The 15,046-nt window shown below is 40.2% G+C and overlaps 1 protein-coding gene across 1 annotated transcript in view; it reads left to right on the top strand.

Annotated features, from left to right (window-relative positions):
• adgb (androglobin) overlaps positions 1–15,046 on the top strand; it is a 39,806-nt gene that overhangs the window by 6,196 nt on the left and 18,564 nt on the right. The window contains exons 8-18 of the mRNA XM_085133298.1: positions 2,307–2,479; positions 4,354–4,475; positions 8,119–8,293; positions 8,715–8,808; positions 9,291–9,441; positions 11,789–11,831; positions 12,739–12,853; positions 12,961–13,024; positions 13,138–13,233; positions 13,635–13,743; positions 13,946–14,084. Coding sequence (XP_084989424.1) covers positions 2,307–2,479; positions 4,354–4,475; positions 8,119–8,293; positions 8,715–8,808; positions 9,291–9,441; positions 11,789–11,831; positions 12,739–12,853; positions 12,961–13,024; positions 13,138–13,233; positions 13,635–13,743; positions 13,946–14,084 — 1,281 coding nt within the window. The remainder of the gene's footprint in view (positions 1–2,306; positions 2,480–4,353; positions 4,476–8,118; positions 8,294–8,714; positions 8,809–9,290; positions 9,442–11,788; positions 11,832–12,738; positions 12,854–12,960; positions 13,025–13,137; positions 13,234–13,634; positions 13,744–13,945; positions 14,085–15,046) is intronic.

The raw sequence follows: 15,046 nt of genomic DNA, 5'->3' as shown, positions 1-15,046 counted from the left end.
AAAAGTAGCGGCTTATGACCCGAAAACTACGGTACATCTGTTCAACTGCTCATTAACACAGGTATGTCAGCCAATCACATGGCAGCCACTCAGCGCATTTTGTGATGTCGATATTGAGCTGATTGAGCTCAAAATGAGCATCAGAATGAGGAAGAAAGGTTATTTAAATGACTTTGAATGTGGCATATTTGTTGGTGCCAAATGTGCTGGTCTAAGCATTTCAAAAACTGCTGATCTACTGGAATTTTCCCACACAACCACGTGCTCCAAATGTTCAAAAAAAGAGAAACTATCCAATGTGGAGGATATTGTCTTGGCAAACTTTAAGTCCCCCAGACATTCAAACACAACAGCCACCTGAGTATTGCTGCTGACTACATCGATGACTTTATGTAATGTGCCATGACTGAAACCTCAAATCATCTCAAACTGGTTTTGTGAACATGACAGTTAGTTCACTTCACTCAAATGGCCTCCACAGTCACCAGATGTCAATAGATCCAATAGAGCACCTTTGGGAGTGTGGTGGAACTGGAGATTTAGATCATGGATGAGCAGCCAGTACATCTGTAGCAACTGTGTGATGCTGTGATGTAAATACCAAAATCTCAGAGGAATGTTTGAAGGCAATCGGGGAATCCAGTACTGGCAAAGTGTACTAATAAGGTATCCAGTGGATGTACATGGAATATATGTTCCATTTACTGTGTGTCTTTGTTAACAGGGCGGATATTTTTTTTATTTTTTTTTATATAGTTTAAGGGCTGTGGCAAAAATAATACAGAAAATTGCATCTGTCCTCAGAGATGGAAGGAGATATGTTGTATACTGGAGGGAGAGTAATTTCAGTGTAGAACTGCAGCTCATCAGTGATAGAGCTTTAATGGGGCAACGGTATTTGTTGGTGGAGCCAGGGAGTGTTATTCTCTGTAGCTCAGCAGGTTAGCTGTTGTTAGTGGGTCGCCTGGGGAATCTTATCAGCACGTGCAATAAATGAGCTTGACATTTGTTTGTGTTTCAGACTAATTAATGAAACATGAAGTTGTAGTTACTTATGCACTTGCCCACACAGAATACACAGGATCTGATATACCTCAGTTACTGCAAGGTAGAAGTTCTGACAATATAAACATAGTAAATAAATATATCATTATGTTAAATGTTATGTGACACTGTAAAGTACCCTTAGGATGCTTTTTTCTTTTGCTTATAATATTCAATTAGACTGCTAAACACAAAGACGGTCAAAAACGCTAAAATAAATAACACATTTACATCCTATGCCTGTACCAATAACAGGTAACTGTGTATTAGTGCAGCTAATACTGCCACTTAGCAATATTAGCTCAAGTTGTTTTTATTCATGCACTGCAGCCTTAACCTTTCTAGACACTACCATACTGAGTTATGCATGAGAACTTCAGAATCGTTCGAATGGACTTGGCTTTCCCTTTAAGCTCCACAGTACAAAGTCCATGTAATGACCGATTGAGCTCATGCAAGAATAGAGAAATTGATTGCACGGAGAAGTCAAATGAAATGAGTTGGTGACACATGTTCATCTCCTTCATGCTCTGTCCAGTCATCACCTGTTTCCAAACCTTTGAAAGTGCAGACTGGTGAAGCTGGTATACCTGAACGACACTACAGACTTTTATTTTTGCTCATTCATTTCTTTGTGAAATGTTCAGGGGGTTTCTTGCATGTACTGGCTGTAGTATCAAGTCCACCTCCCCCCACCCGTCCACCTCCTCCCCCGAATCAGTGAAAAAGTCAATAATTTCCTTTGGATCCATGCTTGCTTTTTCACATGACTGTGTATACGACAGCCTATTGTATTGCAAACAAAGGGACAGTATAGGACAAGGAACTGAAATTGCAGTAGTCAAAAGTGTACTTCATTTGACATCAGACACACTTAAAGTTGGCATGAGTTACAAATAAAAAGGGTTTAACTCACAACTACTAGGGTTAAGCCTTGTTTCACTTTTCTGAGCTGAGCAGTTTCAGACATATTTCAGGCCTGCTTTCAGAACAAAATGACTGGGTGTGCATCAGAAATTAGTGAAAATGATCTATACCTATAGACCTTACAAAGGATAACCTTGGAAAAATGCGGGAGCATGGTATAATGGTTGTCAAACAACATCTTTATTGATATATACTCTGGTGTCAAAACTCATCATCAAGGGTACTGGTGACATTGTGAAATGTTTTCTATTTGGGTCAGATAGTTAACAAGTGATTACAGTGAAACTAATATAACCTGCTGTAGCCTGATAATGTTGTCTTTACCTCTCTTTCAGGTCAGTGTACTTGAGAGAAATTTGGGATTTCTTACAACACTCCACTCCTACATTTAAACACCTGGATGATAGTTTGCCAGTGACGAAGCCTGAGCCCACAGATGCAGCTCAAGTCAAGGATTCCACCCTAAGTAACAGCAAGAATCAGCTACTGGAGTCAGAGCAATGTAAAGGTACATATTGTGCCTCAGTTAGACACAACAAGTAAGACACAAAGTCACAAAGAGGCAAATAATTATGCAATTATACATACTTTATGCAAACTTTTGTCTCAATTACACACTCTGCTTGCACGTTTAATTGAGTGAGTAAGTCAATGCAGTCAGCCATTACTGTCATAATTTGTATGCACAGAATTGCTTTGCTGCTCAGTTAATTAATTTATCAGCAGATGGTTTTAGAGTCATTTCTGTGTCCTGTGTCTTTGTAACTGTGCTGTATTAATGGATTTATATGTCATGTCTACATTTCCTTTGCTGAATTAACAGCAATATGCAATATATATTTCCTTTCCCAAGGCACGCCAGAAGCCAGTCTGTTTCTCACCACAATGACATAAAAAGGACAAAACTGAATTTCGTGAAACTTGGTAGAGAGGTAGAGGAAGGTCTGCTTAATTTAAATACAGAGGTCCTGCTTAAAAGTTCACAAGTATAGAGTTAATGCTTATAGAGCTAAAGAAATCCAACTTGTAGCAATCACAGTTTTGGTCTAGGGATTTACTTTAGGACAGGACAGGCTTAAGACCTAAAGTCACTACTTTGCTGTACTTCAAAATGCCAAACTTTCTGAACTCCGTTGTCAGCCCTGGGGCCTCTTTCATGTTACATCAAGAATAACTTCCTGTCTTTTGTGAGGTCTGCCGCCCATATATTATGGAGTGCAGAGGGTTAATGTGTGTATGGTGGACCATAAATAAACCAGCAGAGGGAGCTTTAGAAGGGTAAATTATTTGGTGCTCCCGCAGGGCAGGAGAGCTTCCCCGGTCAACTTTGGAAGATAAAAGTGAAACGTCCTCACAAATGTATTTGTTGCTTGGAGTCGTTTCAGGCCATAGCAGAAATACAATGCTTTTTAAGGCTATACAGTTCATTTAAATGCTTTGCTCAAAATGCTAATTGCGTGGATAAATTAGCTAAGGTCTTGGTGTTGCATATTAAAGGTGAAGGGGCAAAACAGGTAATTATGAGGTAATTATGTGGAAGAAAAGCTTCCTCTTGTATCAAAACCTGCATATGTAATATTTAGAGTATTGAATTCAGAAATCCTTGTGTGATGTTTTGCTATTTTCAACTTCTATATAAATTATGTTCTAAATAATTATGTTTTGCTCTCACATTCACCCACCTGCTCTTTCTGACAGTAGACTGTTCCCTGTGCTTTGCTACAGTCTCACTTGTTTGGAATAACTCAAGTGTTGCATATTAACATAATGTGATGTCATGCATGTGAAGGTGGTATTACTTCACAAAACATTCTCTGCTTGAGGGAAATCTGCTGCATTGTCCTTTTCTACGTGTGCAAACACTAAAAGACCCTACACGTTTCTTCTATTTCGCTGTTTTGGTGCTTACTGTGAAATTCCAGTGAAATGCAGAAATTAGTAGTCAATGTGAGAACAACTTCTCTTTTCAATTTTTAATGTGTAGCCTTTATATTAGCCTGGCGGTGTTCCCATCACTCTTCACCATGGTCTGCCAAATTGATTTTCCATGTCTCCTGGCCCATGTGCTCTTATATGATATACTTTTAAGATGCACTAAAGGGGGAAGAACTCCCTAAAGAACCTAAATATAGCCTCATTGTTTATACCTGTGGATGTAATAAAAGGATAGAGTGCAAATAGAAATACACAATCGCCAACTGCTGCACCTCTAAGAAAAAACAAACATACAGCACGTGGAACACAAAAATTTGAAAATACACAGATATATAGGTCAACAATCTTCTTATAGTGTGAATGTGAGAGAGAGAGGGTGGGAGTATCTGTGTCTTTGTCTCAAATGTACTTGATAATGAAGGTGTAAAGCCGCAATAACGCCCCCAGGAGCCAGAGGCAGACTGAGATGGAACCAGGACAACCGTGCAATCCACAGCTCCCAAGAGTACCGTAGACTTGAGGTCACACTTCTCGGCGACATCCCCGGAGGAAGGCCACACGACCAAAGGGTGAGAGAGAGTCCCAGAGGACCAGAGGCAACGGGAAGTTGACCCTGCTAGAGGCGGGCCACCCTTTTACGAGTTGAGATCCAGGTCCTAAGGAGAAGGTCCAAGCCAGGCAGTGGGCCAACAACCACACCAGAACATCCAGCCATGCACCGTGGAACCAACAAACAGAGAAGCCTCCAGTGGGGAGCGTTGACCATGTCCCACAGGGGCAAAGGCTCAGCGAGCTCCAGCTATGCACACACACACTCATACAGGCCGTTCGCTCACTCACTCTCACCTAGCAGTAGGTTTAAAAAAATCAATTTTCCGATTCAAATCGATTTTAGCTTGAATACCGTGATATTGCTTCATTAAATCCTGAATCGATTTTTAATATAAATGTATTTTGCCAGAAACGCCAGAATCTCAGGTTAAAGCTCACAAAACTATTTGAGAGCAGGTAAACACATTCGGCACAAAGATGTAAACACAAAGCACGGATCGTTCACCCAACAGCACATAAACAGACACGCCATCGGGTGGTGAAAGCTGACATCTCACAGATTCCGATGCCGACAGGTTTCTTCACTCTCTGACCAAAATTCACTTCACCAGCAGCAAAAGAAGATCAAAGCTACACTTCACATTTGATAAACATTGTCATTAATTCCCTCTTACTTTTGCTGTTTTGTTTCCAACACGATAAAATCACACTTCCTGCACAGCTCTTTCTCTCTCTCATTGTACTTCAAGAACAGTTTGCTATCTCAAATCTCTGTTTTCTTCATTATTCACTTGCTTATTAAACACCAGTCTAGTGTTGTGTACAGTGCTATCGGCCTGTGTTTTTTTCTTTTTTCTTTTTCCAACAAGAAAACCTAATTTTGACTGTTTAATACCAAAGAAATTTAAACTTTTTAAAACTTTTCTGTGTTTTATCCTCAGTTACTTTGACACAAAGGCATCTGCTGTGATGCTCACACCTGTAGATGAAGTCTCACAAGTGTCAGCTTTGTTTTATACATAGATATAAAAATATGGATATGTACTGATAAATGATCAGTATTATAATATTTCTGAGTGTCTGAATCAAAATTGAATCGAATCGGGACCTTGTGAATCGGAATCGATTCGATTATAGAAATCAGCGACGATAACCAGCCCTACACTCACCTACCCACTATTGAGACACAGAAAGACATAAAGACACATGTACACATATTGACCCCCTCCCCTTAGAGGTGTTGGCGAGCAGGTGCTGCTGCGAACCAGCAGCAAACTGGGACAAAGCCAAAGCGTACCACAAACTGCCTGTAGGACCCCCGTTCCAGGCAGGGGGTGTGAAACAGGTTGTAGGAAGCTATTTTGTGTATGGTATGTTTTGTCAGCTATGCTTTCTCTTTTGTTGGATTTCATTTAATTGTCGTGTGGCGCTTTCACTATATAGATGTTACTATTTAGAATCAATCACATTAGACTCTAAAATTAGTTGTATATTAAACACTTATGACAATGCAGTTTAACTGTACCTGTTACTGTTCATTGCGTGTGTTTCTCAGCAGACCCTGACATAGTGGGTTTGTGCTGCCTGCTACCCTTTTCAACTACATAACGGTTTCCTTTGGGTTTCGCCAAATGGTATGTCTTTTTAATATTCCTCCTAAAATGTTGACCACGTATAAATGTTGACTCATAATGTGCAATTTTTAGTCTTCAGACTTTTGGAACTATGAAATTTCGATTTCACTTGCTAGAGATTGTGGTTAGGTATTTAGTGCAAATTTGCGAGGATACAAATTCACATTATGATGTAACTGTAACATGCACATCGTGACAGGTTTAAAATATATATACACAAATTTTAAGTAATGATTTCATATACCATACTGTCTCTTGAGTCAAGACTCATTTCTTTATATTTATTTAACTGTAATTTTCCAAAGGCTCCTGAGCAATAGTTCTGCAGGCTCTCCAAAGGTTTTTTGTATGTTAACCCACTTAACATGTAACTATGAATCATTCAAGCGTTAATAAAATCACCTAATTCACAGAATGAACCAGTGTTGTATCCACACAACTTAGCAAAGAACCAGTTTCAAATATTATCTTTAGGCACTTTGTTACAAGTCTGTCACAAAAACACATAATTTGTTCCCATTTCCTGAGCTTAATCTTTGAAAAATGTGAATGATAACAGAGTTTGACAGGCATAAAACAAATAAATAAAATAATTTGACATATTTCAGCAAAATTAGCAGTTTATCCTTAAAAAATCTGAGGCCTGAAAAATCTTTATAGCAAATGAACAGTATCTGAAAGTCTTGTGCTTAAGTAATATCCAGCAAAGATCTGGCACAGGACCTGAGAGACACACTAGACCTTTTACTTGAGCCATCTACTGTTCGTTGATAGCTCATCAGCTTTTTTTCTTTCTTTTTTTTCCCCTTTCTCACTGTCCCTCTCCCCTTCTGTTTTTCTTTTCCTTCCTCTTTCTTTCTCCCTTTCCTATCCCTCACTCATGTCTGTCCCGTCTGTAACAACTGAAATAAAATAAAATAATAATAAAAAACAAAGGTCGAGCAAATGGACCAATAAGACAATGCCATGATGATCCATTTGGTAAAATAAATCCATTGGGTATCCTTGTTGGTCTTCAGACAACAATTCTGACGGCTAAAGAACCAAATGGGACAGGCAAAAAAAAAAAAAAGAAGAAAAAAAAAAAAGAAAGCTCATCAGAAATGGTCTCGGTGGAAAGCTGGCTGTCAAGAAGTCATTCTCTAGAAAGGGAAACAGCACAAAAGGCTGAGGTATGCCAAATTACACAAGAACTGGACTGAAATTCAGTAGCAACAGGTCTGATGGAAAATTTCCACATTTTACATTTTTATTTAAAATGCCATCAGTATGTATGGTGGGGTTCATGAGAGTGAGTGTCTACAGTCATCTGTAAAACATACTGACACACTGGACTCTCTGTCATGGTTTGGGCCAGTAGTGTCAGAGATCTTTTCAAAATTGATGGTAAATGGACTGGTGCTTATATAGCTCATTGGCAGGGGTTCCAATTGTCAACAGGGACAGTAATCACAAGCACACTGCCACTGCAGTAATTATACCTGGGTAGAAAAACACACAATGAAACTCAGTCAGGGATGGCCTCCCCAGAGCCTGTATCTCCACATTATTGAGCAGTGTGGGATCATCTTGACAGAAAAAGGAGCAAAACACATGCCTTTAAACATCCTTCAAGAAGCCTGGAGAACTATTCCTGAAAAGAAATTTTTCCCAAGAGAGTTCAGGCTATAATGTTTAAAAAAGTGATCATACCAAATATTGACTTTAAAGCTCATTAGAATTGTGCAATTGCTGTTTTTGCCCTTACATACTGTATTTCATGTATTTTGGCAGATGTGTCTGAACTTATTGCCTGAATGATTCTGTCCTCCATGCTAATATGTCGCTATGTTTTTAAACTAACACCTTAGATACTCATACAATATTGTTAAAATGCAGTGGGTGATAAAGATTAAAAACATGTTTACTATATACACCCCTAAACCTGATTGGAGAACAGTTTCTAATTATCTGCCAGAGTATTTTTTAAATATTCATGGTTGACTCCTGCATGCATGATTTCTGTGTATGTGTGTCGGTTATGCAGGCTAATTCCTCTGAATTTCTACGTCGTTATGGCCTCTCCTTGCTACACAGCCATGCTGTCCTGTTGACTCGTACCCGCACATGCCCGCTAGAGTCACCACCCAAACCTCCACCTGTGCCCAGTTGGAAACTCATCCGTCCGCCCAAGAAGATCTTGGTCACTGCTGAACCAAAGAGTAAGTTAGAAGAAGATTGAAACAGGAAATGAAAGATGTTAAGATTAAGTTTGGAATAAAGGCGGTGAAGGGGAATCAGGAGGAGTATGCAGGGGAGGATATCAAACAATAGAAAAGCACAATTATGCGATAGCGTGTAGGTGAATGTCATAAATAAATATGACTCCAACGAAAAGTGAGTGTTAATGCAGGAGATTTAGAACCTGCACTAGAGAGGGCATGCGGCACCGCATGCTGAAATGAAAATAGGAGTAGGGCAGCTACATTATTTCAGTTTTGAAAATAGCTGCTGGCTCAGGCATATCTGACATCAGCTGATCTCTGAGTGAAAAACAGAAAATGAAGTAAAAAGAGTCAGAGTGTGAAAAATCGGTGCTGGCATGATATGTAAGGTTTTTTTTTCTCTCCCTTTTTTTTGTAGAGATCCCTTTGTCAAAACCAGAGCAGTTCATTGAGGTTGCCAGCCCTTTTCTCTCCTACCGTACCAGGAGCAGCGGGGGCTCAGTTCCAGAGCCGTGCGTACACTGAAACTGATAAATTTATAAATAACATTTTCTTCTCTCCTTTCTGATGTTTTTCAGTAGTCTATAGGTAACCTGAGCCTGACCTCTTTATAGAAAAAGGAAAGCATGATAACAGCTTCCATATGGAGGTCAACAAAGTACATCACCATTATCATAATACACCATTATCACCTGTTTTTTTTTTTACGATCTTACTTAACCACCATCTCGACTCTCTGTTATGAATGCATTCGTAGTAATTGAGAAATGTGAACTATGGGAATTTTGCTTTTGTGTTTTACAACCCACAGTGGAGTAAAGATGAGAGATTTGCTCCTATTTGCTACCGTAATACTATATATTATTGTATCTACTTAGGATCAACAAAGAAAAATGGCAGATTATAGAATGCAATGAGATCTGTGTATGGTATGATTATGATATGTTACATTTGCACACAACTTGGTGCTTGAATACGTGTCTTTATGTGTCAGAGAGACCAAGCAAAACACTCCCAGGAAGTGTTCCCGCAGATCCCCTCTGGTCTCCATTACTGAGGAAGAGGAGACTGAATGTCAAGAAGGCCTTGAGCTTGACGCGGCTGAATGCACCACTAACTCACCAAACTGCACTGACAAAATGGAGGTATATAGCGTTATGGTCCACGAGGGCGAAATATTTTCAGATTTCACAAATATTTGCAAACAAAGCATCGTTGTAGAACCGCTGTTATCCCTCAAATAGAATTTAAGCATCTGTGACCTGTTGGAATGCCAAAAAAGGAATGAATGAAGACATTATTTTATTTCTGCAAAAAAATTTGTTGCCCTTTGTCATGTCTTCATTTCATTGCTTTCCTATTGCCTCACTCCCTCTCTTCTGCCCTCCTCTCTCAAAGGCTATTCAGAGTAGTTCTGTGTGTCAGTGACAACACGGCTGCCATCCCCCAGTCTCAAAGTCACTTCTGTTGTCTCCCAGCCAGGCCACTACTGACCAGGGGCACATCTGCACTAAAGAGAGAACCAGCTAGGAAAGGGAAATAACAGGGGGTGGAGATTCATTGTAGCAGACACATGCAGACAAAGAGAAGAGGGCAGAAACAAAGATAACAAAGACTAAAAAAAAAGGGTGGACAACTGTATTGTTCAATTAAATTTTTTTTAGGGGAACTAAAAAAAAAAAAGAAAATATAAACAGAGTCACATTTGCACTGAAATAGATGAAAGCGGGGCAAGAAACTGGGAAGCGGGGAAGAGAGAATCTCTGGTGTGTGGTGGTGGTGAGCTGAATGCGTGGGTTTCATGCAGGGAGAGGTCATGTACTGTGCTGATGAAAAAAGCAGCGCAATTAGATGATGAGCCATCAGTGTCTGCGTCTCCTGGGGGCTTCATTATTACACTTCACTCCTAGCATAGGGGAAAAAATAGAGTTCATATTAATCGCCCTCTTGTGTAACTGTGACCAGTTATAGAGCGGTTAGGTTAGGGCAGTGTGGACATGCTAATTTGATGTGTCGTTTGATGTGTGTGTGCAGGCGTGTGTGTGTGTGTGTCACATGGGCCACATTTATCTAAAGTGTGTGTTCCTGCTCTTGACAAGCACATGGCAGGGTCACGTGTTGACAGACTATAAATGACATGAGAGGGTTTTTTTCTTTTGTTTTTTTTGATCCAGCTCTATATTTCTATGAGAGAAGATGGTGCCTTCACATGATGTGCGTAATACCCTAAATGCCCCACTCTCTCAACTGTAGTGTGGGTTAGAACATTATGTTTCAACTTCTAATATGAGTATGGTAGTCATTAAACAACTAAGCACCTGCATAGTTTCAGTTTGCATCACTAATTACAGTTTATCTCAGAGGGAGAATGTGGAAATGCTTTAATTTGTCTGTGCAAAAATAAAACGGTGGGGTGGCTTTTGATAATGCCATCTTTCTCCCATCATGACTGTGATTTTTTTTTTTTGTGGAAAATTGCTGAAAAGCCAAAAGCAGCAGCTAAACTCCTAGGAGCCCTGTGTGTAAATTGTGTCTGTCTCAATATCTGCTTAGTCTACACAGGTAAAACAAGCAGCGCACCAAAGTGCCGTGCTGTCAGTGAACAGGACCTACCGCAGACTGGAGCGCGAAAGCTTAAAGTTTTATGCACACAAGACACGTTGACATACACGCTGACATTTTTGCAGCAGGAAAGTGTTGCTATACAGTGATGAAGAGGAGGTCAAGTGTGCCTCCCAATCACAATGCCTCTTTCCGTCTGTCTGGGTCTCTGGGTACTTATTCAAATATGCGGTGACTCACATACAGAGACACACACACACTCACTCTGACTCATCAGAGAGTCTTGGCAGGGGTTGCTTTGAAGTTACACGACACGAAGATATATAATTCTTCTTCGGAGCTGAGTAAACTGTTGGACGTTCAGCAGAATTTTCCCGGAGGGGAGCATTGTTTGAAATACATTTAAAAAAAATTTTTTTTAAGGAGGTGGGGAGGCTGGAGGAAAGTTGGAGCCAGCTGATATTGGTGTACTAATTCTTGCACTTCTCTTTGATAGCTCTAATGCTCTTTTAAAGACCACAGCATCTTCCTTCTTGCTCACACCAAACATAATGCTACTTGAAGCATATGATAATAACTCATTAGCTATGTTTCTTTATTGTGCTGGCCAGATGAGCATGAAATCAGAACTGTTTAGTAAATCCCCTCTCAGAGAAGCAACACACTAAACAACATTATAACTCCTCATCTGTCACTGACAGTTGGGGTAAATTAGAGCTGGTATTCCCTGTTGGTGTTTTTAGCAGGGGGAGGGGCAGACCCTGTCACATTAAACCGTGTCTCAGCGTTGGGTGAGAATGGCCCAACACCACAGCTGGCATGGAATCACTAGAGGGTGGAGGCGTATCTCTGCCAGTGCTACTCTGTCAGCAACACACAGTTCATGCCTCTCTCACTTTCTCTTTTTTCACTCTCTCGTTGTCCCTTTAGGTTACTGCAGAGGACAAGAAGAACAGTGATGACATCTCCAATGGTAAAAGCTGTTCCTTTGCAACACCAGGCCCCTAATGCGAGCTGTCTTTGAATCCCAACATAAGATGGCTTTACCCGAGGTCAAATATTAGACTGCCACAAATAACAAATGCCCCTTATTTTCAGCTTTTTCTGGGGTTTTTTATGCAGTTGACATATGTTATGGAGGTCTTCATTACTGTTTGACTCGAACGGCATCCATGCATCATAGTCCCAATTAATGTAATTAGACATATTTTTATCTCTTGCCTCCAATCCAACCATCGTCCTCTCCGTGCTCGTAGCGGTTGGTCGAGACGTTTTGAAAAAGATAGGACTGAAATTATGCTTTGTGACAACCGGCCAATTCCCTGCCTCCTCTCTGCCCCCGTTTAGTTGCTTAGTAACACCTGCAGTTTGAGTTAACGGACCACCATTGCTCAACAGCAGAGACGGTGGCCCTCGCCACCTCAGCTTTCTGATCAGACTCTCGCTTTAAGTAGAGCTCGGGGGCAGACTGTTTGTATGTGTATGGGTGTGCATGTGTGTGTTTTTTTGGGGATGTGTGCATATGTCTATGAGATGCATTGAGATAGTGGGAGTCGGTGAGTGGGAGTGAGGATGTGCATGTGCGCTTACACTGTGCCATTATGTGGGAGTTTGGCCAATTCGGCTCGCTGTGTTTAAGATAATGATTTGAGTCTAGGATAACTTGCTATGAGTCACAAAAGGAAAAGCGTTTAGTTACTGAATTTTGACAAAGAGGATATCAAGAATTTTACCCAGTGGCTCCACTTTCAGCTAGGTGTCTATATTCTACATGCATACTACGTTATACCAAATGACTAACACAAGAAAATGCATGTATATAAATGTATTATTACTCAGGAACGGTGTCACCTTATGTTCAATTTAAACTTTATTTGCAGATAGGCCCCAAACTGAAATCAAAAAGCCTGTAACTGAGGAATCCTACTATGCTAATAACAAGCCGGTCCTACAGAAGACCTGGGTTGACCTGGAGGACTTTGATAAATGCTTTCAGTGAGACACATATACATACATGCAGAAATAGGTTCTGATTAATATCATAATCGCTCATGCTAAAAAATAAAATAAAATAAGCGGGGTTATTTGTATTCTAATTTCAGGACTCTTTTGGTGTTTCATAAACCACAGACTTACCAGCATCATATTCAGAAATCACATTTTAAGGTACAGACTGTGCAAGCTCTATCTACGGGACTAAACTTGTGTGTTGTGCTTTGACATACAATTAGTAATTGTACCGGACATATTGTGATTAACTAAGCTGGTTTTATCTGCAGAATACTGTCCTCTCCAAAACAACAGTAGCCGTCAAATGCAGTGGATCATCCACACAGACACTTAGCTCCGGATCCCTTGCTGTAGCAAGCCCTGAAGTAAGCATGTAAACAACAGCAACACTCCAATATGCACACTAAGAATTGTCTCGACTTGTTATTCTGAAATCCATACTTTCTGACCCTTTTGGTCTCTGTCAGTCTTCCCCTCTCTTTGTCTCCTGCGTTGCCTTTCTCAGCAGCTGCTTTTTCTGACATTACTTAATTCTTTGTCTCTCTATCTCTCATTTAGGTGCCAACTATGAAGCCCCCACCTGTTTTTTTTTCTGTTTATTTGAATCCCCCACTGCAACCATGCTCCCTTCTCTTCTCTGAATTTTCCTTCAACTTCTCCTCCACTAAGCCACCGTTCTATTAGTTTATCTTCCATGTCTCCCGACGGCTTTCTGCTCTTTCTCTCTTCCACTTATCCTTCTCCGTGTTTGTGTTTCTTCCAACAGTGTCCAGAGGTGAGAGGCACTTATTACCTGTGTGTGGACAGCCTGCAACCTTCCCAGATCCTCATCAGCTTCTCTTGTCTTCTTCTCTGGGGACATGCAGCTGAGGAGAGTAAGGGCTTATCAGTGCACAGACACAGACACACATACATGGAAACACAAACACTAACTTTCCTTGCAGGTACAAACCGTGCATCGAAGACATATTTAATCTACGTTTTGGGTTATTTTTATTTTTATTTTGTGAAACCACTGTAATTTTGTTCCCTGCAGAGTGCCACCAGTGCATTTATTTTTTTACTCCACTTTCACAGAACAGGAAATGTCAGCAGCACGTAGGTCTGCAGTTCTCATCGCCGTGCCACACTCCTGGACAAGTCTGCAGTCTCAGCTGCCAGTTCTCTCCATCAAGACCACCTCCACAAAGGCAGCTGTGTTAAACTTGCCCTCGGGGTAGGACAGCACTGTTTTATATTAAGAACTGTAGAGTATTTTGATCAAAATGATAGTCTTAGATTAAATTTGCCGTAATGCCTTTGTAGTATCATCGTACTGTACTTATTATGCTCCATTGTTTCTTTTGCCTAGGATTTTGGTGATGCTATGATTTCCTAATAAAACATTACACTCAACACACAATACTAAGTAAAAGCATTACAATTGTATCCATTCTAATCTCATCCGTATGCAGCTTTAAACCTTATCTTCTGACTTCATTGTCAAGTTATGTATTGAAACCAAAAATCAGCTGTTTTAGCATTTCTTAACACTTTAATTCTCCTCCTTCACATTTACTCTCATAATCCTAAATTACCCTAAGCGGTATGTAATTGTCATCGCGGGAACTTGTTCTAATAATGGTGAATTTTTCCTTTTTTGTACAGCACCTGTGAGATCTTTTGACAAAGAAAAGAAAATGTTCATGTTTCACACTTGTTGGGATTTATACAGCTGAGCAAAGATCTGTTCTGCATAGCTGTAGAGTATCCTGCAGAGGGTACCCTGCAGAGGATATCTTGCCTACCTCAGATGCTCTGAAAAGCAGTAAAAAGCATCTGTCCTAGTCTCTATTATTGGGTGTGACTTGGCCTAGAAGCAGAGGGCCTAGTTTCTGGGGTCAGGTGCAGGTATGGAGGAGTGCAATTACCACTGAGCCATAATCACACACATAGCACTCAACTAACCATGCCCATAAACCTCATAGTATTAGCTCTCCAAGACATAATATCTGATCTTGCTTCTGGGCAGCAATCATTTTAAAGTTCTCTTTGTATGCCCATTTTCATATGTTAAACTTTATGGTCTCACCACTCACATGATGATCTGTGCTAATCTGTTAATGTTAAAGAGGTTTTTTTCCATTATAATCTTGTTTTTAAGTCTCTTTTGTCTCAGTTTCTGTTTTAGTTTCTTCT

Source organism: Neolamprologus multifasciatus, chromosome 15 (genome assembly GCF_963576455.1).
Source record: "Neolamprologus multifasciatus chromosome 15, fNeoMul1.2, whole genome shotgun sequence".
Classification (NCBI taxonomy): domain Eukaryota; kingdom Metazoa; phylum Chordata; class Actinopteri; order Cichliformes; family Cichlidae; genus Neolamprologus; species Neolamprologus multifasciatus.
Note: the sequence above shows the minus strand (reverse complement) of the source record. Positions and strands in the feature narration are given on the sequence as shown.